The sequence below is a fragment of the Oreochromis aureus genome, linkage group 7, assembly GCF_013358895.1.
Source record: "Oreochromis aureus strain Israel breed Guangdong linkage group 7, ZZ_aureus, whole genome shotgun sequence".
Taxonomy (NCBI): Eukaryota; Metazoa; Chordata; class Actinopteri; order Cichliformes; family Cichlidae; genus Oreochromis; species Oreochromis aureus.
In genome coordinates this window covers 45,351,810-45,374,552 of record NC_052948.1, presented here as the reverse complement: position 1 = coordinate 45,374,552, position 22,743 = coordinate 45,351,810, and the positions used below count along the sequence as shown (strand labels likewise).

General features: G+C 40.2%; 3 protein-coding genes and 1 long non-coding RNA gene across 6 annotated transcripts; 2 read left to right on the top strand and 2 right to left on the bottom strand.

Annotated features, from left to right (window-relative positions):
- The first annotated feature begins 59 nt into the window (after positions 1 to 59).
- Positions 60 to 9,314, top strand: rabepk (Rab9 effector protein with kelch motifs). Of its 3 annotated transcripts, none has more exons than XM_039614839.1 (8): positions 60 to 137; positions 625 to 679; positions 775 to 929; positions 1,192 to 1,347; positions 1,549 to 1,713; positions 8,535 to 8,684; positions 8,792 to 8,941; positions 9,052 to 9,314. In XM_039614839.1, the coding sequence occupies exons 1-8, from the start codon at positions 104 to 106 to the stop codon at positions 9,276 to 9,278; spliced, it is 1,092 nt and encodes a 363-aa protein (XP_039470773.1). In that variant the 5' UTR covers positions 60 to 103; the 3' UTR covers positions 9,279 to 9,314. The 3 variants fall into 3 exon arrangements, with proteins under 3 accessions (XP_039470773.1, XP_039470775.1, XP_039470774.1); XM_039614841.1 differs by lacking the exon at positions 60 to 137 and adding an exon at positions 153 to 450; XM_039614840.1 differs by lacking the exon at positions 60 to 137 and adding an exon at positions 154 to 454.
- Positions 9,315 to 9,562: 248 nt separating this feature from the next.
- On the bottom strand, positions 9,563 to 12,523 carry LOC120432773 (endoplasmic reticulum chaperone BiP-like). Its single transcript, XM_039614842.1, has 8 exons — positions 12,383 to 12,523; positions 12,056 to 12,287; positions 11,816 to 11,953; positions 11,613 to 11,725; positions 11,132 to 11,522; positions 10,805 to 11,042; positions 10,548 to 10,715; positions 9,563 to 10,410 (listed from the first exon to the last, which is right to left on the bottom strand). Exons 1-8 carry the CDS (start codon positions 12,499 to 12,501, stop codon positions 9,848 to 9,850), a joined length of 1,962 nt encoding a protein of 653 aa, XP_039470776.1. The 5' UTR covers positions 12,502 to 12,523; the 3' UTR covers positions 9,563 to 9,847.
- A 2,228-nt stretch (positions 12,524 to 14,751) lies between these two features.
- LOC120440837 lies at positions 14,752 to 16,675 on the top strand. The gene is made up of 3 exons (XR_005613559.1): positions 14,752 to 14,842; positions 15,016 to 15,047; positions 16,634 to 16,675. It is a non-coding gene; the product is annotated as an uncharacterized LOC120440837 (long non-coding RNA).
- Positions 16,676 to 17,640: 965 nt separating this feature from the next.
- On the bottom strand, positions 17,641 to 21,261 carry hspa5 (heat shock protein 5). The gene is made up of 9 exons (XM_039614869.1): positions 21,104 to 21,261; positions 20,459 to 20,607; positions 20,142 to 20,373; positions 19,902 to 20,039; positions 19,699 to 19,811; positions 19,208 to 19,598; positions 18,878 to 19,115; positions 18,621 to 18,788; positions 17,641 to 18,483 (listed from the first exon to the last, which is right to left on the bottom strand). The coding sequence occupies exons 2-9, from the start codon at positions 20,575 to 20,577 to the stop codon at positions 17,921 to 17,923; spliced, it is 1,962 nt and encodes a 653-aa protein (XP_039470803.1). The 5' UTR covers positions 20,578 to 20,607; positions 21,104 to 21,261; the 3' UTR covers positions 17,641 to 17,920.
- Positions 21,262 to 22,743: the final 1,482 nt, after the last annotated feature.

Here is a 22,743-nt window from a genome sequence, read left to right as displayed (position 1 = left end):
GGGGTAGCTAATTGAGATTGGCAAACTGGGCATGCGCCTCGGCAATCCCATGGCAACCACGTTTGGAACGAACTCATGATACAACGTAACCTACGTAAAACAAATGCGTACAGATTTCAACGTAGAGCCCCATTCTGGTTAGTAGTTAAGTATTTACGTTTACTAATTAAGAGTTTTTTATTTAACTTTATTAACATAATTCACGTACGTGCGCTACAAAGTGGGACCAAGGGGAAATTACTTCACGTAAAAGCCACGGTAGGCTCCTCTTTCCACCCGGAAGCAAAGGTTAGCGGAGAGGAAGCTCTTCTCGTGCTCGAAATGCGGACTGAGGGCGCTGATTGTGTTTCCAACTCAGTCGCTTACAAGAAGTCCTTTGCTAAGCGTTTAGAACAATAAAAAGGGACCTGTTTGGATCGCTTACATTGTGGCAACATTTCGTAAGAAAATGTAGGTATGTATGCTTTTTCAGAGGCGCTCATAGTACAGTCAGTCAGTGTTAGTCATTAATTTTTAATCCCAGCTCGTAGTGTATTATTCGTATCTTATAACTTTGAGTGTAGCATCATCACTGAGGAGACAAAATAAGAGGAAACAACTTTTATATTGATGTATCTCTGACAGACATGGAGTTTCTACCAGTCCTTGATCCTCAACATAAACCCGAAGAAGGAATATGGTTAGTGAGTTGAAGTACTTTAAGTGGATTTGTGATTTTAATACGATTATAACACTGGATGTAGCCTCTTGTTAAAATTGTTCTGTTGCTAATAGGTATTCTTTGAGACCCAGGGGAAGTGCTCCAGGTGTTAGTGTTGGTCACACCTGCATATTCACTCCATCTGAGGATGGAGGAAAAGGGAGACTCCTTATTATTGGAGGAGCCAATCCCAGTGGCAGTTTCTCAGATTCGCACATCATAAATCTAGGTAAAAATATATATGTGTGTGTGTATATACATATATATATATATATATACATATATATATATATATATATATATCCAGAGCCAGCTTTTACAGTATTATGACCTCAGTATAACTCTGTATTTTAAAATATAGTTTTCAAGCTCATGTTTTACAGGCTTTAATGGGACATCTTTTTTAATTATGACAAGAAGCTAAAGTTATCATCAGCCATTAGACTGATATTGTATAACTTTCTTTGTATTTTTGTTTTTGTATGGACCAGACAATCATGGATGGGACATTGTTGAGTGGGAGGGTTTGGAGGCAAGGTATGAACACTGCAGCTTTGTGCCAGAGAGCTGCCCCCAGAGCCTGTGGGTGTTTGGGGGTGCACAGCAGACTGGAAATCGCAACTGTATCCAAAATGTACAGGTGGCAGGTAAATCCTATTTTAAACTAACCTAGTAATCTGATGGATTTTCACAGATGAGAAAGGTTTCACTCAGATTTCTTGTTGACCTGTGAAACCATGGCTGTGAAAACCTTGAAAACTTGTAGTCTGTAACCACACATGATCATATAAATAGATCACATGATATATTGAATACCCACAAATCATTTCCATTCTGTGTGTGTCTAGACAGCAACCCTCGCTGGAATACTGTAGAAACAAATGGGACACCCCCGAGTCCCAGGACATACCACACCACCTCAGCCTGCCTTGGGGACAAGCTTTTTGTGTTTTCTGGTGGGGAAATAGGATCTGCACCTGTCTCTGACTCCAAACTTCATGTCTTTGATACAGGTTTGTAGTGCTGGGCGATATGGAAAAAATATTTATCACGATATGAATTATTTTATATCACGATATACCACCTGACCTGTGGTCATCTGGAAAGTATGCAGTCTGTAAACAGCGAGTGGAGAGGGTGCAGTCTTTGTTTTGAGTTACCATAAAGCATGTCGCAAATCCGGGTGCATGTAAAGTAGCACCATGTCGCAAAACCACAAGACGGAGTTTCCTTGCGAAAAATATCATTTTTTTATACTTTATTTTCTCTTGCATAAAGTTAAAAGTATGTATAGTGAGAAGACAACACTAATATATTTGCCACAGGCTATTTAACCCTTTAAGACCTACCATAGAACCAAGTCCATGAGAGCTTATCTTTACATTTTACATGCTGTAGTGCCATTTGTGGGAGCATTTCAAGTTGCTATACATCAATACAACCGTTATAGCCCAAATTTTAATAATATGTATGCATTAAGTCCATAGTAACTACATAAATTGCAAAAAAAGTGCAATAAACTACAAAAAAATTTTAAATCGTTTTTGTTTTGTTTTTTACATATATTTCTAGTTAGAGAAATTTAAGAGGCTTATCCCTCAAAACTGTAAATACAAAAAAGTTGCACAAAATAGTTTCCAACCACAAAATTTATGCAATTTTTGCAAAGCTATATGTGGAAGGAAACCGTGACTTAGGACAAGCTAATGGAATAAGATGTAAGTACAACTCCTATGGTTTCATATGCAAAAAGAATTATTGCGCTACCTTACCTGGTTCCAGTTCTACAGGGATTTAAAAATAGTTAGGCAAAACAGAGTGTGCCTGCTCCGACCGGTTGTAAAGGGTTAATGATATATTTTATGTAATAATTTATAAAATTAGGGTTCTCAAACAAAAAAACATTCAACTTAAATATATAAAATATAACTATTTACAGAGAGACGAATAAAAAGGACACAGCTTAAAGTGGAAGAGAAGGAGCTTTGGCTGGACCTGCCTCTTAGAACTAGGTCAGAGCATCATCACCAGGCTCCTGGTTGGTTGTCACGGCGACTTGAAGCTGGAGTTCAGATTTTTCCAACTCGAGCGGTAGACACGATACGTGCAAATGCACAAAATGCATTGTTGATGAGGCATTGAGCGTCGTTTACGAAAATTGAATTTCGGCGATTATATTTGAATCAGTGAAATTTTGGCTCAGTCAGAAATATTATAACTCTGATCACTTATCAGTACATATCCATATTTTTATATCTATAAAAACAAAGCTGACACTTGTGGGACTTGATCAAAGGTGCAAGCATCACAGCAGATGCCTTTATGTCAAAGTAACTGAGGATAAAACACAGAAAAACATGAAGGAGATTTTCCTGGCCTGGGATTTTATAGCAGATAACCTTAAAAATATTCTGCAATAGATACATTTGTTCAGTATTGAACTGAAGAAATTAGGCTTTGTTGTTGGAAGTTTAAAAATAAAAAGCAGTGGCAGACAGCGCTGTAAACAACGGTAGCCTGGTGGGTAATAAGCAAGCGAATAAAGCAGAAAACAGATTTTTTTTTTATGGGAATCTATTCCTGAGAGAGAGAGAGACGGAGAGCTCTGCATGAAGTGTGATTTTTTTTTTTATTTATTTATTTTTTTTTTTATTGTGGTGGAAGCAAAACAGCAAAAGTAAGAGGGAATTCATGACGATGTTTTTGTGAAGCGAAACGTGAAGCTAGTTTGGATCTTCTTTTGCTGCTGGTTCAGTCAATATTGTTTGGAGAGAGATCAAACCCGCAGCTTCAGAATCTAGCGCAAAAAAGACAAACACAAAGAGCGGAGCCACCGAAGTGTGGAAATGTTTCACTCAGTACAGTGCGCTCCAGCTGTGAGGCTACAGCTGCTGTTATGCAGCTGATGAATTGGTAATTGTGCACTGACTGGTCCTGGTATTCTCCTAACCCCAAAACTGTTGCTGCTGAGAAAAATGTAATTTACACAGCTGGAGAAGCAATGTACAGGAAGTACCTCCCCATAACTACACTGCTTTTTCTGATTTCACAGTAGTCCTCCAGTCTCTCTCCCAGTCATTCTCACACTTCTCCATAATGATGTTGGTGGTACAGGACCATTGTTTTATCTACTCAGATAATCACTGTCAGACACGTAGTAGTAAACAAAACAAAAGTAAACAAAATCAAACATCAACATTTTTATGTAGTTCCAGATTTTTATTAATTGTATTGTAATGGCTGATGGATGGTGAAGACTTTGCAATATAACTGTTGTTGTGAATATGTTCACAACAACAGTTATATTTTCACAACAACAGTTATATTTTCACAACAACAGTTATATTTTCACAACAACAGTTGTGAAAATAATCACAACAACAGTTGTGAATATTTTCACAACTGTTGTTGTGAAAAAACAACCCCAACAATCAAATGATCTCCTATGAGCAAGCACATGGCGACAGTGGGGAGGAAAAACTCCCTTTGAACAGGAAGGAACCTCCAGCAGATCCAGGCTCAGGGAGGGGCGGCTATCTGCTGCGACCGGTTGGGGGGTGTTATTTATATTTTACTGCTGTTAATATTTCCATGTCTGTAATAAGCGTGATAAATACTGTGTTTCCATTTCTTTCTCAAGTTCAGCCAAAGCACGTTTTTCTTTGGCTCTCTCGTAATTATATTGGCAAAGTTCAATGTATTTTTCACGCCTTTTTTGCGCCTCTTCCATATCCTTTGCCAATAATATCACGTCAGCCTTCCTGCCAGCCTCACCCCACTCCCGACTTTCCCTTTGTTTGTCCTGCATTCTCTCTTCCTTTAGCCTGATTGCGTCCTCCCAGCTGTTGTGGAGTGACTTAAACCTGGCTTTTCTTTCAGCCTCCCCTCTTTTTTCGTGTTCAAGGCGTTCCACTAACGGCTTTTCCTCCCGTTGCTCCTTTAACTCGATTTCTTTTTGAACTTCTTTAAGGTTATTTTTCCTTCTAATTTGCTCTCTTTGCTCACGAAGAACCTCGTATGTTTTAAGCGTTCTAAGAGTAGCGTTGTGCTGGTGATTTTGAATTAATATGTCTGACATATTCATTTCCTCTCTAATTTTTAGTTCTTTTTCTTTTTGAGCTCTGAATTTTTTAAGATCTGCCAGTACCTTGTTTGGCATTTGAACGGAGGACGTTTGGAGGGCCTTGTTGAAGTTTGTTGATGCAAAAGCATAAATGTGAGACATATTTAATAAAGGTTGTCTTTCACTGGTATTATAGACTTTCAGCGGTATTTTAGACAGAACAACTTTGGAGTTCACTTCTGTAGAGTATAGCGATGCTTTTTTTTTTTTTTTTTTTTTTACCTTTTATTGTTTATTTTATTTTCACTTGCTGAATACGGGACAGACTTGACTGGTGGAAAGAAAGGGGAGAAAGAAAGAGGGAAAGAAAAAAAAAACCTGAGAAGAGGGACGGGGAAAAAGGGCAAAAAACAAAAACCAACAGAATAAGCAGACAAAAAAAAAAATAAATATCAATCACCTGGATCACCTGTTGAGAAAGAAAAAAAGAAAGCAAGCAGAAGAAGACAAGAGTAATAAACAAGATCACAATGATATATGGGAGGAACCTTTATATTCCAACGTAGGAAGTGTTATGAATAGCTGATCGGATCGGCAAAGCGTGTTTCTGGAATATTGTTTTTGTTGCTGGAAGTGCTTTTTATGCAATTTTTGCAAAGCTATATGTGGAAGGAAACCATGACTTAGGACAAGCTAATGGAATAAGATGTCAGTACAACTCCTACGGTTTCATATGCAAAAAGAATTATTGCACTACCTTACCTGGTTCCAGTTCTACAGGGATTTAAAAATAGTTAGGCAAAACGGAGTGTGCCTGCTCCGACCGGTTGTAAAGGGTTAATGATATATTTTATGTAATAATTTATAAAATTAGGGTTAGAAACGATAGAAGACAAATGGCACGATAGACACTTTTCTATCGTCCACACGATATATATCATCATATCGCCCAGTGTGTCAAATAAACCTGCTGCTTATCGCAGTCCATTACAATAACATCACCTGACAGTATTTCAGAAGAAATCTGCTTCAGAGATGAAATTTTGATATTTCCTACGGGTTTTGTTGTGAAAACTGAAATAGCTGATTGGGTGCTGTATCTACGATATTTATTGATCTATTTGTATTGGACATCTATGTAAATTGCTGAGTTGAATTTTCATCATTAATAGTAATCTTCCATCCATCCATCCATTCGCTTCCGCTTATCCTTTTCAGGGTTGCGGGGGGCGCTGGAGTCTATCCCAGCTGTCATAGGGCGAGAGGCGGGGTACACCCTGGACAGGTCGCCAGTCTGTCGCAGGGCCAACACACAGGGACAGACAAGCATTCACACTCACATTCACTCGCACATTCACACCTAGTGACAATTTCGATTATCCAATTAACCTATCCCCTCAAACTGCATGTCTTTGGACGGTGGGAGGAAGCCGGAGTACCGGAGGAACCCACGCAAAAACACGGGAGAACATGCAAACTCCACACAGAAAGACCCTGGCCTGATGGTGGAATTGAACTCAGGACCTTCTTGCTGTGCGGCAACAGTGCTAACGATTGAGAAAGCATAGTAATCTTATGCTTTCTCAATCGTCAATGGTTGCTTTATATAATAATGTTTTAAAAATAAGGAAAAGATCTATAAAGAGAGAATATTGGAAACGTATCACTTCACTGGGCTACATATCTATCTGTGGATGTCTCCACAACCAAACCTGTTAAATTATTTAACAGTGTAGAGCACCAATAAATGAAATCCAAAGTATGTATTCATTTCACTGACAGCAGTTTAAAATGATGTGTAAAATAATTAATAATGTAAAAGACTGAAAAATAACGTGTGATTTATTTTTTTTTTCATGTGCTTCAAAAATGTGTATGTTTAATTTACAGCATTACAAAGTATTTGCTACTCTAGGAAGATCAAATGTGAAATCAGAGTAAAAGTCACGAGATCAAATAGAGATAAGTTCATTAACACTAGCGCCAACCAACAATTTTAAGTGTCAGTTTTTTAGATTCAGTGATTGAAGTTTAGTAAATTTTGTTTCTTTATTTATTTTGGGAGCATTTTGGCTGTAGACCTTTTTAATTAGCTGTAACTTAGCCTTGACTCCATATTGTCAAATAGCATTTCTATTCCACAGCCAAGAATGGCTTTTAGGTCAAATGTCATTTTTACTGAATCATGTGAGAAAATTATGGAAAACCTGGTACTGAATTGTTTTAAAAATGTCTTTGTAATTTGTAATAATAATTCTTTGGCTTTCATCACTTTTGGTGTTTTAGATGCTCACATGACAAAACCTCTATATGCTTATTATAAAGAGTGTTGGGGAGTAACTGAATACATGTACCGGCGTTATATATTTAAAATACAAAATATGAGTAACTGTATTCGGTTACAGTTACAGTTTTAAAAGGTGGTATTCAGAATACAGTTATTTTGTTGAAATAAATGGATTACACTGCGGTCCTTTCCTGTTTCATATGTTAGGCTGTGCCCTCTCTATTTTTGGTAATTCCACGCCAGTGGAAACCCAAACAAAACATGCATTAAGAGGCTCTAGTGCCTGTGTCTCAATCTCGTGGCTTATATAACCCCTACTCATCTTTTTTTGAAAAATTATTCAAAAAATAATCGAATATAAAGGCAATAGGCTGAGTGTTACAGGCATAGCCCTAAAGAATGTAGCCTCATGGGCAGAAATCCGTGCTGCAGGGAGAATGGATTGCCATACCCCCTTATGTGTCTGTGAGCGCAAGGGAGGGAGAAAAAGGAGAGTCAAAAAGTACGAGTTGTCACCAACCAGAAACGGGAGATGGAAGCATGTAAATTTAATAATGATAACCACTGCAGCCAAAAAAAAGTTGCCTGACGAACCCAGTTGTAGGTAAGCTATTAAGACTCAACTGTACACTGTGTGTTTTCCTCCAAAACAATAAGTTCCTTTTGAGCAGCCTTTCAACGCCTCTCTGTCTCTCGCTAGCAAATTTGACCCAGACAACAAAGTAAAGCTAGCTTTCGGCTACGAGCCCGACATGGAACCCGACGTATTAGCCGGAGGGCCCTTTACTACGGGTCGGAGCCGTGGACCTGTTTTATATACGCGCGGAATAGTTTTCTATACGAGATCGCTGCAGAAAGTGCAGCCTTACCTAATGTCCACCCTACTGTTACTCATTTTCTATTAAGATTTTAATAGAAATACACACATTTCTCGGCTAGTTGTTATCTTACCCGAAACGCCAACTTTAAAAACAAATTAACCTTCAGTAATAGTAATAAATCACACAGCAAGAGTACATTCTTGTATTTGTAAAAACCATGATAATATATTAAGTAATCCAAAGTATTCAAAAACATGTTACTCTCATTGAGTAACGTAATGGAATATGTTACAAAGTACATTTTGGGGTATGTATTCTGTAATCTGTAGTGGAATACAATTTAAAAGTAACCTTCCCAATGCTCATTATAAAAACAGAAAAAAAAAACACATAACAGACAATACTTATCTATGATACCCACAAACAATTGAGAGAATGTATGCACTCATTATTCATTCACTGGTAGATACAAAAAGATCAAGTGCTGAGGAGATATGTCACTGTTCGAGGCATTTCCTGTCTGTGATTGAGAATTTCAAAATGAAAATCCATATTCTCCTGTTTCTTTCATGTTTCACTATTGACAGATGCTATAAAAAGTGTATATGCACATATAAAAATAATATTTTTTCCGTCCATCTCTTCTGTGTAAATCTGTTGCAGTGTCTTCTACTTGGTCCCAACCTGAAACACAAGGCAGGCACCCTCCAGCCAGACATGGTCACATCATTGTAGCGGTGGATTCAAAGATCTACATTCATGGGGGCATGGCTGGAGACAAATTCCACAATGATATGTACTCTCTTGATTCAAGTGAGACTCTCCACATATGTGATTCACAAAGGAAGCACTTTGTATTTCAACACGCATGCAGCATACGTGTTCAGAGTGTCACCGCATCTGTTAAATTATCTTTAAAGGGAGCATGAAGTGGGAGAAAGTGCAAGCCAAAGGAGATATTCCACCAGGAGTAGCTGCCCACTCAGCTGTTGTGCTGGGCAAGAACATTTACGTGTTTGGAGGGATGACAGCAGATGGAGCAAGCAACTCCATGTACAGATTTAACACTGGTACGCTGTCTTTAAGCCATCCATAATTTCTTTTTAACCCTATATAAATGTAGTATTTTAGTTCTTTACAAACATCTAAGTATGATTGTTTTTATATTGTCTGCTTGCAGACAAATGTAGATGGCTCCTAATGAAATTCAAAGAAGCTCTGCCGCCTAAACGCCTTGACCACTCCATGTGTATATTTCCCTGGACGGTGTGTGATGATGGGAAACCAGAGGAGGAGCGAGGCAACAGACCAGCACCCCCTGAGGCAATAAACCTGTTATTTGTATTTGGAGGCATGAATACTCTGGGTACCATATATAATGATTGTATTGTGACTGTTGTCAAATAAAAAAAACTAAAAAAAAAAACATTGAAAGGAAAAAAATGATGTTGCAATAAAATATTTCAACATGATATTAGTTTTAGAATTTGCACTTTTACATACTGAACACGTTTCAAATTAAAATTTTATATATATATCTATATAGATATATATGTCATTATATGTGTATATGCATGTGTACGTATACATACATACACATATATACATACGTGAAAACTATCAAGTTTTGCACTGCCTGTGAACATAAAGACCCCTTCACACAGACACTATATTCAGTGTACCGACAAAACCCACCCGCCCGCCCAACTACATCCCTCCCCTTTCCAGAACCCCATCAGGACTGCCTGAGAACAGCAGCAACAAGCCTCATATCCAGGCTGACAAATATCTCCGCCTTCCAGCGAAGAGAACACGTCTCACACACTGAAACTTGTTTTAAAGTCTTTCAGGAAATTCAGTATGGTCACTTGTTATTGTCAGCCCCTTCCCGACCACTCTTACAATTTGAGTCCCATCAGTCCAATATGTACACCAACATGCCAGAGGGCCAAGGAGCGACAAGACTTCAGACCTGCCTACAACTCATCCTTCTCATCTTGCTCACTGCCCTCTGGTGGAGGGCCACCTGCACTACCGTAGAGCTTGCCGATAATGGGCTGAACCACCTCCTCAAGCTCCTTCTTCTTGGCCTGGAAGTCATCCAGGTCAGCATCTTGGTGGGACTCCAACCACTCAATCTTCTCCTCCACTGCCTTCTCAATGGACTCCTTATCGTCATCTGACAGCTTGCCACCAAGCTTCTCCTTGTCACCGATCTGGTTCTTCAGGGAGTATGCGTAGCTCTCCAGCTCATTGCGAGCGTCGATTCGCTCCTTCAGCTTCTTATCTTCGTCAGCAAAGCGTTCGGCGTCGTTCACCATGCGTTCGATGTCCTCGGGCGTTAGCCGGTTCTGGTCATTTGTGATTGTGATCTTGTTCTTGTTGCCTGTGCCCTTGTCCTCAGCAGTGACACGCAGAATGCCATTGACATCAATCTCAAAGGTGACTTCAATCTGAGGTACGCCGCGAGGAGCAGGGGGGATGCCAGTCAGGTCAAAGGTACCCAGGAGGTGGTTGTCTTTGGTCAAAGGACGCTCACCTAAGAAGAGAGACAAAAAAAAGTCAACAATTAGACTTGTGGAACATTTCATTTCACTGTCACTGGTTTCTTGTCATTGGATTCTTTGTATGAAAAGACTATTTGGCAACTTTAAAGATTAATATCCAAACTATTACCTTCATAGACTTTGATGGTGACAGTAGGCTGGTTATCAGAGGCTGTAGAAAAGATCTGGGCTTTTTTGGTGGGCACCACAGTGTTCCTGGGGATCAGCTTGGTCATTACTCCTCCAACAGTCTCAATACCAAGGGTCAGGGGGCACACATCCAGAAGAACCAAATCACCTGCAAGTGAATGAAAAGGTTTAGTAAACAGGATCACATTTGAAAGCTCAACCCTGTTTCATAAAATACTTCTAAAAGTGATGACTCACCACCGCACTCCCCTCCAGAAAGCACGCAAGCCTGCACAGCAGCTCCGTATGCCACAGCCTCATCAGGGTCGATGCCTCTAGATGGCTCTTTGCCATTGAAGAACTCCTTCACCAGCTGCTGGATTTTGGGGATACGGGTGGAGCCTCCAACCAGGACAATCTCATCAACGTCAGACTTCTTCAAGTCAGAATCTTCCAGCACCTTCTGTACAGGCTTCATGGTGGAACGGAACAGGTCCTGTGTTTTAAAGAAAAAGTTAAAAAAAGCTTGGTCATCCGTTTCTCCAATAGGGTTTGATACTTTTTAGAACCAAATTAATATCTTACCATGTTCAGCTCCTCAAACTTGGCACGAGTCAGGGTCTCAGAGAAGTCCTCTCCCTCAAAGAAAGACTCGATCTCAATGCGGGCTTGGTGCTGGGCAGACAGCGCCCTCTTGGCCTTCTCGACCTCACGACGCAGCTTCTGCACAGCACGGTTGTCTTTGCGCACATCTTTGCCAGTCTTCTTCTTGTACAGCTTGATGAAGTGCTCCATGACACGCTGGTCAAAGTCCTCACCTCCCAGATGAGTGTCACCGTTGGTGGCCACCACTTCGAACACACCGTTGTCAATGGTCAGAAGAGAGACATCAAAGGTGCCACCGCCCAGATCGAACACAAGAATGTTCTTCTCTCCATCCTTCTTGTCCAGGCCATAAGCAATAGCAGCAGCAGTTCTAAAGAATACAATGAGAGTTTATTAAAAGGGAGGGCAGAGATATTTTTTGGAGTTTCAAATTGCAAATTCATTTTGACTCAATGCTTACGGCTCATTGATGATTCGCATAACATTCAGACCAGCAATGGTACCAGCATCCTTAGTGGCCTGGCGCTGGGCATCGTTAAAGTAGGCAGGGACAGTGACCACAGCATGTGTGACCTGAGGAAAAAGGATAAAGTTACATTTGATGATACACCATTTAATTAAGATTAGCTTTTTCACTGATTTACAATCTCTGACTTTTTGTACCTTCTTGCCCAGGTAAGCCTCAGCAGTCTCCTTCATCTTAGTTAGCACCATAGCAGAGACCTCCTCAGGAGCAAAGGTCTTCATCTGGCCACCACCAATGTCAACCTGGATATGGGGCTTGCTCTTCTTCTCAGTAACCTTCAGAGGAATATACATCAATATTAATTTAACAAGAATTTCACTCAAACATGACCCAAAGAACCAACTACTACAAGTTTTACTGTCAGTTTAGAAGCTCACCTTGAAGGGCAGGTACTTGATGTCCTGCTGCACAGACGAGTCAGCCCATGTGCGACCAATGAGCCTCTTGGCATCAAAGATGGTGTTCTCGGGGTTAGAGGTCAGCTGATTCTTGGCAGCATCACCAATCAGACGCTCACCTTCACTGGTGAAGGCCACATAGGAGGGAGTGATTCGGTTTCCCTGGTCATTGGCAATAATCTCCACGCGTCCATTCTTGAACACTCCAACACTGCAAGAAAACAGTTTGAATTCAGTCTGAATCGAATCACATTTTATTCCACAGTGGTATCATGTCACTATTAAAAAGAGTTTGACATGACTTACCATGAGTATGTGGTCCCCAGGTCAATCCCAATTACAGTCCCCACGTTCTCCTTCTTGTCTTCATCGTCAGCGGCAAACACTGTGCTGACCACCAGCATCACAACCCAGAACAGCTTCATCTTTGTTTGTTTGCTCTCCAATCTACAAGGAAAAATGCAGAAAAGACATACAATGTAAATCAACGTGGCCTTGAAATCAATAAGTGGACTAAGCCTCCCAAATTCAAGAAGCTAGCAGCCAATAGTACTGATGTGATTTGCTGAGCTCCAGAACCATAGCAGTCTTGAAGTTGGTCTTAAAGAATATATACTATAAATATTTTTGACTGTGTTATTGTACTTACAGTAAAAACAGTCCAGTTCTTTTTGGCAATTAAAAATATTGACAAAACTGTTATATAACATTTGTTGCTATTCCTACCACCTTCCTGGCCAGCTCTTTAAAAAGAAAACATTTTATTTGCATTTTTATTCTCAACTTTTGAAAAACAATTAATAAATAAAAAATATTTCAAAGTCACTCAACAGTTTTATATATTATTCTTTCCTTTTTCATAAACACCTTGATAAAAAGTGTTGTAGAAAATGTACACGATTATCATGCGTTTCAACATTCATAAATAAATCTGTGGCGCTATTCTTGCCTGTTGCCAGTTTAGCTCACTGCGTTAACACGCACCACCCTAAACCTCAATCTAAAATCGCTGGGCGCCGGTTCGCGTCTTACCTGCTCGACTTTGTTGTGGTCTTGAAATCGTCTCTTTTACAAAATAAAATAGTGTAAACAGTGATAACCTCTAAAAGTTACAATACCGTGAAGCAAAATGTGTCTGTTTTGTCTATTCCACACAGTAGCGGTTTTAGATACGGGCGACACGGGCGGTTGCCCGGGGCGGCATCGTGGTCGGGGGCGGCATCACGGGCATCGGCAAAAAAAAATAAAAAAAATGCTCGTAGTCATGCTGCCCCGACATCAGCCAGTGCATATTGGGAATGGCATAGCTACCGATCGGTTTTCTATCGCCCATTTGCTGGGAGTAAGGGCGCCCTCCGTTTGCGAGGTGCGCCTGCTGCTTGCAGCACAGGGAGGAGAGGGCGGGGCGGTGGGGGATTCTCTGGCTGGCTGGAGCAGCGTCTAATAACCAACCCGCAAAATAAAACAAAATAAAAACAAACCAACAAACTCAAAAAACACCAGACATTATGATACAGACTTATAATTTGCACCGATGTTTTTTCGAAATTCTATACGCGAAAAGTGAGCGCAAGAGCCCACGGTGCGCCTGCTCACTGCTGAAGTCAAAGTAAACTTTATTGTCATCTCTGCTACATACAGTCCAGTATATAGAGAGACGAGACGACGAGGCTCCAGTTACAGCAGTGCAAGTAAACAAACAATATATATAAGAAGAGGAAGAAAATAAATATACACACTCGGGGTATATTCTCGGGGACTCGGGGTAAAGGGATCAATAACAATTTAAAATGTAAAATTTACAGTTTGATGATTTAAAGTCTCACACAACACGTCGAAAGAGGAGGGGGGCCGCTGCTTCCAAATAGAGCAGATTTCATTCATAATGTTGTAAATCCAAGCCCATTATGTATTCCTGATTTGAATCCTGGGTTGTGCGAAATCCCAGAAATACACCTTAGACAAAGTGAATCTGTGAACTAAGGTGTAGGTCTATTAGGTTATGTTGTGGTGATCCTCGGGTTGAGGGATGGGTGTTCATACTGGAGTGCAAAAGTCAAACCAATGGAAGATGGACAAGAAAAGTTAAAAGCCATCAGGTGAGGAGGAGAAACGAGCAAAAGATACAGGTAAGCAGATGTGTCACTGGATAATGGCAGGTCATCCTGAAACAATCAGAATCAGAATACTTTATCAATCCCTAAGTAAATTATGTGGGTTACAGTTGCTCCAAGAAGAAATGGTAAAAATAGTAACAGTAACAGACCAAACTCCAAACAATACATTATGTTACAGATTTTAATATTAATTAGTCATTGTCAATTGTTGATTTGTCCTGTTCTCATTGTATGACGAATTATGATGGCGGTTTGGTAGCCGTTTGCATACTATGCATACTCTCTCTCTCTTCATATGTGTGTGTATGTGTACAACAGTTTCATGTTAATGTACAATCCTTAATATGTTTTGTGTGTGTGTGTGTGTGGTTGTGGGGGGGGGGGCAGAGGGAGTGTTCGCCCGGGGCGTCAAACAGGCTAGGACCGCCACTGATTCCACATTATTGTATCTGTGAAATCATGTGTATATATAGAAGCCTTCATATACAAGTCGTCATACTTTCCCGGTTTTGAGCCTCGCGATTGGCTGAGCTGCTGTTTGTTGGAAGACGCTAATTGGTTTCAGCTAGCGCGCTGGCTGCAGCTGATTTGCAAACATCAGGTTTAGGCGACGTCACCGTTTGTGCCGAAACTTGAGTGTAACGTGCAAGTATGTAAAAATAAGTCAATGTATGTATACATGTATAATTACCTCCACAAAGGAAGTTATGTTTTTGTCAATCTGACACTTAAAAAGTGTTGAGTGAAATCTGATAAAACTTCGTAGCAGTGTAGTGTGAGTTCATGTTAACAATCCATTAAAATTTGGTTTCTTACACTCAGGTCTTGATTGCAAACTTGACATGGGACACTTTGTGAGTATAGCTGATTCATTATGTTATGACTTTGTTATGTATGTTACAGTAACAGATGATAACCGTTTAAATATATGGCAACAGGAATACTTGTACAATGTTCCTCAAAAACTATTATGTTTTTAGAAAATCAAACAAACTTTGTTCACTTGATAAATTATCACTAAACATTTAAACATTTTTTAAAAAATGTGAACAAATACAATACAAAAATACAACAACAATAATAAAAATAATAATACTATATAATAATTATAAATTTCCTTAGAAGTAAATACTGCCAACAAGTAGACACACACACACACACACACACACATATATATATATATATATATGTCTATTTGTTATGGCATACAACCATAAGAAAATTCTATCATTATGCTTCTTTTTTTTTTTGCAAAAACACATTGTTTGTTCCAATTTTTTAGTTCCAACTACCAAAAATGCCAAATATATATCAGTGTTTGAAAGACATAAAACTGTATTTTTGCACCAACAAGGTGATTCCCAAAGAGCTATTACCTGAAAACTTGGCATATGTCTGCATGGTGTGTAGATTGTTCATAAAATATCTGAGGAAAACGAACAAGTGGCAAACTAAAATAAAAAATGTCAGGCCTAAAAATCTACCTCAGATGAAAATTGTCTAAAAGTCATTTCCTTAAGAAACAGGAAAAAATCCAGCAAAAACCTGAAACAGAACCTGAGACATGCATCTGGCCCTTCAGCTGATCCATCTGCTGTTTATTGAAGCCTCATCAGAAATGGTCTCAGTTGAAGAGTGACTGTCAAGAAGCCATTCTTAAGGAGGGGAAGCAGGGAGAAAAAGCTGAGGTATGCCAAATAACACAAGTACTGGACTGAAAATCAGTGGCAACACTGTCTGAATGAAAAAATTAAATCTTTGATTTAAATCCTCATCAATATATACAGAGAAGAACAAGAGAAAAATACAACAGAGAGCATCTACAGCCATCTGTAATACACAGTGGAGACTATGTTATGTTTTCGAGGAGCATTTCAGACAGTGGTGTTGAAGCTCTTGTCAAAACTGGTGGAATTCTGAACACAGAAAAGTACAGTCAGATTTTGATCCACCTTGTTGAAAGCATCTAATTGGCAATGGCTTCATTTTCAGCATGACAGGGATTCCAGTATACCCCCAATGCAGTAAAGGCATAACTGGATTTAAAGCACACAAGCAAACAATGGAACACAACCAGCCATTGATTGGCTTCCCCAGAGCCTGGACCTCAACATTATTGAAGCAGTGTGGGATCATCTTGACAGAGAATGAAAAAAAGGCAGCCGACATCCAAAAACAGCTTTAAATGTCTTTCAAGAAGTTTTATTTTTCAAAATAAGATACCTGATTCTTTAATATTTTTGTTAAGGGGGACAAAAAGCACACATTTTAAATATCAAGGGGCATGTATTCCCTGCATGGTCCCTAAAATTATGTTTTTCTGCTGTAAATTATGCCTTTCTGGTTTCAGTTTGAACAGATGATATGAAAAATGTATGTTTATATGACAATAATTAATTTTTTTTTCCCCATCCATCTCTTCCTTGTAAATTTGTTGCAGTGTTTTCTTCTCATTCTGAACCTGAACCACAAGGCAGACACCCTCCAGCCAGACATGGTCACATCATTGTAATGGTGGATTCAAAGATCTACATTCATTCACTTTGTATGTCAACACACATGCAGCATAAGTGTTTAGAGTATCACTGCATTACACTGGGATGATATAAAAATATGTTAAATTAATTTTAAAGGGAGCATGAAGTGGGAGAAAGTGCAAGCCAAAGGAGATATTCCACCAGGAGTAGCTGTGCACTCAGCTGTTGTGCTGGGCAAGAACATTTACATGTTTGGAGGGATGACAGCAGATGGAGCAAGCAACTCCATGTACAGATTTAACACTGGTACGCTGTCTTTAAGCCATGAATAAATATATTTTTTGAACCCTATAAAAATGTAGTATTTTAGTTCTTTACAAAAATCTAAGTATGATTGTTTTTATATTGTCTGCTTGCAGACAAATGTAGCTGGCTGCTAATGAAATTCAAAGTAGCTCTGCCACCTAAACGTCTTGACCACTCCATGTGCATATTTCCCTGGACAGGGTGTGATGATGGGAATCCAGAGGAGGAGCGAGCCAATGGACCAGCACCCCCTGAGGCAATAAACCTGTTATTTGTATTTGGAGGCATGAATACTCTGGGTACCATATATAATGGATTTTGTAAAGGAAAAAAAAAAAAAAAAAGATGTAGGAATAAAATATTTTACATTATAATTACGTTTAAAGCTTCTACCATTACATGCTGAAAGAAAAAAAAAAAGTTTGAAATTCAGGTACAAAATTGAAATTTCATATACTGTAAGGTCAAGATTTCAGAGGGTTGACTTCACCAATGTGGACCCTGAAACTATAAATTAAGACAGGACAGAAAACAGTTTGTATCAAACATTTATTTCAATGTCTTTCCAGAAGTACAATAACCAGATTCAATAAATAAACTTTAGCACTGCCTGTGAACATGAAGAGCCCTTCATCCCACAGACACCATTTTCAGTGTACCCCAACCCCCCATTTACATCCCTCCCCTTTCCAGAACCCCATCAGGACTGCCTGAGAACAGCAGCAACAAGCCTCATATCCAGGCTGACAAATATCTCCGCCTTCCAGCGAAGAGAACACGTCTCACACACTGAAACTTGTTTTAAAGTCTTTCAGGAAATTCAGTATGGTCACTTGTTATTGTCAGCCCCTTCCCGACCACTCCTCTCACAATTTGAGTCCCATCAGTCCAATATGTACACCAACATGCCAGAGGGCCAAGGAGCGACAAGACTTCAGACCTGCCTACAACTCATCCTTCTCATCTTGCTCACTGCCCTCTGGTGGAGGACCACCTGCACTACCATAGAGCTTGCTGATAATGGGCTGAACCACCTCCTCAAGCTCCTTCTTCTTGGCCTGGAACTCTTCCAGGTCAGCATCTTGGTGGGACTCCAACCACTCAATCTTCTCCTCCACTGCCTTCTCAATGGACTCCTTATCGTCATCTGACAGCTTGCCACCAAGCTTCTCCTTGTCACCGATCTGGTTCTTCAGGGAGTATGCGTAGCTCTCCAGCTCATTGCGAGCGTCGATTCGCTCCTTCAGCTTCTTATCTTCGTCAGCAAAGCGTTCGGCGTCGTTCACCATGCGTTCGATGTCCTCGGGCGTTAGCCGGTTCTGGTCATTTGTGATTGTGATCTTGTTCTTGTTGCCTGTGCCCTTGTCCTCAGCAGTGACACGCAGAATGCCATTGACATCAATCTCAAAGGTGACTTCAATCTGAGGTACGCCGCGAGGAGCAGGGGGGATGCCAGTCAGGTCAAAGGTACCCAGGAGGTGGTTGTCTTTGGTCAAAGGACGCTCACCTAAGAAGAGAGACAAAAAAAAGTCAACAATTAGACTTGTGGAACATTTCATTTCACTGTCACTGGTTTCTTGTCATTGGATTCTTTGTATGAAAAGACTATTTGGCAACTTTAAAGATTAATATCCAAACTATTACCTTCATAGACTTTGATGGTGACAGTAGGCTGGTTATCAGAGGCTGTAGAAAAGATCTGGGCTTTTTTGGTGGGCACCACAGTGTTCCTGGGGATCAGCTTGGTCATTACTCCTCCAACAGTCTCAATACCAAGGGTCAGGGGGCACACATCCAGAAGAACCACATCACCTGCAAGTGAATGAAAAGGTTTAGTAAACGAGATCGCATTTGAAAGCTCAACCCTGTTTCATAAAATACTTCTAAAAGTGATGACTCACCAGTGTCCTCCTCTCCAGAAAGCACGCCAGCCTGCACAGCAGCTCCGTATGCCACAGCCTCATCAGGGTTGATGCCTCTAGATGGCTCTTTGCCATTGAAGAACTCCTTCACCAGCTGCTGGATTTTGGGGATACGGGTGGAGCCTCCAACCAGGACAATCTCATCAATGTCAGACTTCTTCAAGTCAGAATCTTCCAGCACCTTCTGTACAGGCTTCATGGTGGAACGGAACAGGTCCTGAGTTTTGAAGAACACACAGGTTAAAAAACCTTGGTCAACCGTTTCTCCAATTGGGTTTAATACTTTTTAGAACCAAATTAATATCTTACCATGTTCAGCTCCTCAAACTTGGCACGAGTCAGGGTCTCAGAGAAGTCCTCTCCCTCAAAGAAAGACTCGATCTCAATGCGGGCTTGGTGCTGGGCAGACAGCGCCCTCTTGGCCTTCTCGACCTCACGACGCAGCTTCTGCACAGCACGGTTGTCTTTGCGCACATCTTTGCCAGTCTTCTTCTTGTACAGCTTGATGAAGTGCTCCATGACACGCTGGTCAAAGTCCTCACCTCCCAGATGAGTGTCACCGTTGGTGGCCACCACTTCGAACACACCGTTGTCAATGGTCAGAAGAGAGACATCAAAGGTGCCACCGCCCAGATCGAACACAAGAATGTTCTTCTCTCCATCCTTCTTGTCCAGGCCATAAGCAATAGCAGCAGCAGTTCTAAAGAATACAATGAGAGTTTATTGTTAGAAGGGAGGGCAGAGATATTTTGACAGTTTCAAATTGCAGATGATCAAATTCATTTTGACTGGATGCTTACGGCTCATTGATGATTCGCATAACATTCAGACCAGCAATGGTACCAGCATCCTTAGTGGCCTGGCGCTGGGCATCGTTAAAGTAGGCAGGGACAGTGACCACAGCATGTGTGACCTGAGGAAAAAGGATAAAGTTACATTTGATGATACACCATTTAATTAAGATTAGCTTTTTCACTGATTTACAATCTCTGACTTTTTGTACCTTCTTGCCCAGGTAAGCCTCAGCAGTCTCCTTCATCTTGGTCAGCACCATAGCAGAGACCTCCTCAGGAGCAAAGGTCTTCATCTGGCCACCACCAATGTCAACCTGGATATGGGGCTTGCTCTTCTTCTCAGTAACCTTCAGAGGAATATACATCAATATTAATTTAACAAGAATTTCACTCAAACATGACCCAAAAAACCAACTACTACAAGTTTTACTTTCAGTTTAGAAGCTCACCTTGAAGGGCAGGTACTTGATGTCCTGCTGCACAGAAGGATCACCCCAAGTGCGACCAATGAGCCTCTTGGCATCAAAGATGGTGTTCTCAGGGTTAGAGGTCAGCTGATTCTTGGCAGCATCACCAATCAGACGCTCACCTTCACTGGTGAAGGCCACATAGGAGGGAGTGATTCGGTTTCCCTGATCATTGGCAATAATCTCCACGCGTCCATTCTTGAACACTCCAACACTGCAAGAAAACAGTTTGAATTTAGTCTGAATGCCATTTTATTCCATAGTGGTATCATGTCACTATAAGAGCTTGACGTGATTACCATGAGTATGTGGTCCCCAGATCAATCCCAACCACAGTCCCCACGTTGTCCTTCTTGTCTTCATCGTCGGCGGCAAACACTGTGCCGACCACCAGCATCACAACCCACAACAGCTTCATCTTTGTTTGTACTTATATCTACAAGCGGATCTGCAGAAAAGAAATACAATGTAACACATTAGATGGGTTCAGCCTCCCAAGTGCCGCTAGCCAGAAACTAACGGTACTGCGTAATGTCACTTGCTGAGCTTGCAGACCCATGGCAGACTAAAAGTTGGTCTTGGCGAATAAATATAACAGGAAAATATGAATTATCGATAAAATAAGTTGGATCACCAGTCAATCACCGTCATGACCACCACCACCCCCCCGCCAAATCGCCGGTATCTTGCTAACTACGCTACCATGCCTAGCAGACATGCAGGGGGAAACCACCATGCTAGAACATTCCAAACTACATCCTGTTTATTATATTTAGGTTACAGAGTCTGTACAGTTCATTCAGACGACAGTAGTGTAGTTACATTTCAGCTGGTTTATTGGTCAATATTTACCTTAACCGGTTTTACCTTAATAAAACATTTTGCAGAAAATGGAAAATACCGCGATGCTTCATTATCATATTCATATTAACGTTTATACATACCTTAACAGAAGTTCAACCAATGAATTAACGGCCTTTGCGTTTCCTCTACCGGTAAAAGACGCTTGGAGCAACCTGTATATCTTTTGTCTCTTTCAAATCCTTACTTGTGTAGAATGATGCTGTACGAAATGTGGTCTCTCCATATATAAGCCGTCACTTCTTTCCCGTCGTGGAGGCTCGCGATTGGCTGAGCTGTTGCTCGTTGGAACACGCTGATTGGTTTCATTCAGCACGCTGGCCGCCGCTGATTTGCACACATCAGGTTGAAGAGACGTCACCGTATGTGTCCACTGTGCCGACGCTGATTGGCTGTCTGTCAAGGGCAATCCTGAACACAGTTGGTGCAGCGACATGCCACTCTCAATGCCGGGGGAGAGGTGGATGCATTTCTCGCATTTCATACATTTACAAATTTTTGCTGCAATAATGTTTTTTTTGCAATGGCCCACCAAGTGTTTGATTTGTAATCTTAATTTTGCGGTTTTAAGGCGTGTCATTACGAGGAGATAGTGATGCAATTGTGAGAAGTAATGACTAACTGCTATGAGTATGAAAATCCAAATCCTTTGTGTGATTGTGATGAATCTGACAGGAAATCTTGTACCAGGTGAACTGGGTTGTCTGGGTGTTTCCTCAGTGAATGTACAAGTCTTAGCTAAAGACTACAGATACATGTGATCACACTGATTTCAGTTTGGTTGAAATCTTTTGCACACATAAGAAGGTAACATAAACTGGCACATTCAGTTGGGTTTCAGTTCAATCAACAAGACAAATATTTGCTTAAAAAGTCAAGGTAGCTGACTGCCATTGTCAAGATATGATCCTTGGCAAATGTGCCAATATATACCAGCCAAAGTACAAGGCTATGATATGGGTATTTTAAAAACACTAACTAATTGCAAGAATTTTCTAAAATCCAAAATCATTACATGGATAGAATTGAACTGATCTGCTTTCTCCTACTGTGATTTATCTGAATTCTTCTATTAACATTGATATATTTCCAGAAGGTTCCTGAACTAAACCGGTTGTACTGTCAGGAAGAATATAGAAAAGTCATAAAATTATAAAATATCAGTGTAGCAGTTAAGTTTTGTCTATTTCTTTTATTTATTTATTTATGTACATAGTTTCCCATAAAAACCATAAACATTTCTATGTCTAGATTTGGAAACCTCTTACTTAGTGGCCTCCAATTCTGATTACGTTTTATGGGAGAATAACAAGTGAACATCAGATTTCAGTGTTTCATCTTTTTCTTTATTGTCTTAAAGTAATGCAAAGTATTTTATTATTATTTTATTTTGAAGCCCTTTTCAGACTTTGCAGGGATTTCTACAGAAAATTTTATTATTCTATTCAAAGGATACCCTCATTTTAAAGCTAATGCTGATGAATTGAAAAGCATATTGTTACGGAGAAGCCTCCAGTTCCTGTTAGTAGAATTCCTTATATTTTATTCAAGAAAATCTAAAAGATGCGTTTATATTGTTTATAAGGTCCTTCTACTGTTACTGTAAGGCAGTTTACTATTTGTGTCATTTATATCTGCTTTCTTTGTGTTACAAACAAAAGCAAAACTAACCTGTAAACTTGAAAGACAATGATGACTCATTAAGACTAAAACCACACAGGGC

Bases quoted from the DNA above. Each gene is read 5' to 3' on its own strand.
- rabepk (XM_039614839.1), top strand. From the start codon at position 104: ATGCGTACAGATTTCAACGTAGAGCCCCATTCTG. The intron at 138-624 runs GTTAGTAGTTAA...TATCTCTGACAG, and splicing joins CAACGTAGAGCCCCATTCTG to ACATGGAGTTTCTACCAGTC. The intron at 8,942-9,051 runs GTACGCTGTCTT...GTCTGCTTGCAG, and splicing joins CATGTACAGATTTAACACTG to ACAAATGTAGATGGCTCCTA.
- LOC120432773 (XM_039614842.1), bottom strand. From the start codon at position 12,501: ATGAAGCTGTTCTGGGTTGTGATGCTGGTGGTCAGCACAGTGTTTGCC. The intron at 11,043-11,131 runs GTAAGATATTAA...TTTAAAACACAG, and splicing joins AGTTTGAGGAGCTGAACATG to GACCTGTTCCGTTCCACCAT. The intron at 10,716-10,804 runs GTGAGTCATCAC...ATTCACTTGCAG, and splicing joins TTCTGGAGGGGAGTGCGGTG to GTGATTTGGTTCTTCTGGAT.
- hspa5 (XM_039614869.1), bottom strand. From the start codon at position 20,577: ATGAAGCTGTTGTGGGTTGTGATGCTGGTGGTCGGCACAGTGTTTGCC. The intron at 20,040-20,141 runs GTGAGCTTCTAA...ATTCCTCTGAAG, and splicing joins TCAAGTACCTGCCCTTCAAG to GTTACTGAGAAGAAGAGCAA. The intron at 18,484-18,620 runs GTAATAGTTTGG...CTCTCTTCTTAG, and splicing joins CACCATCAAAGTCTATGAAG to GTGAGCGTCCTTTGACCAAA.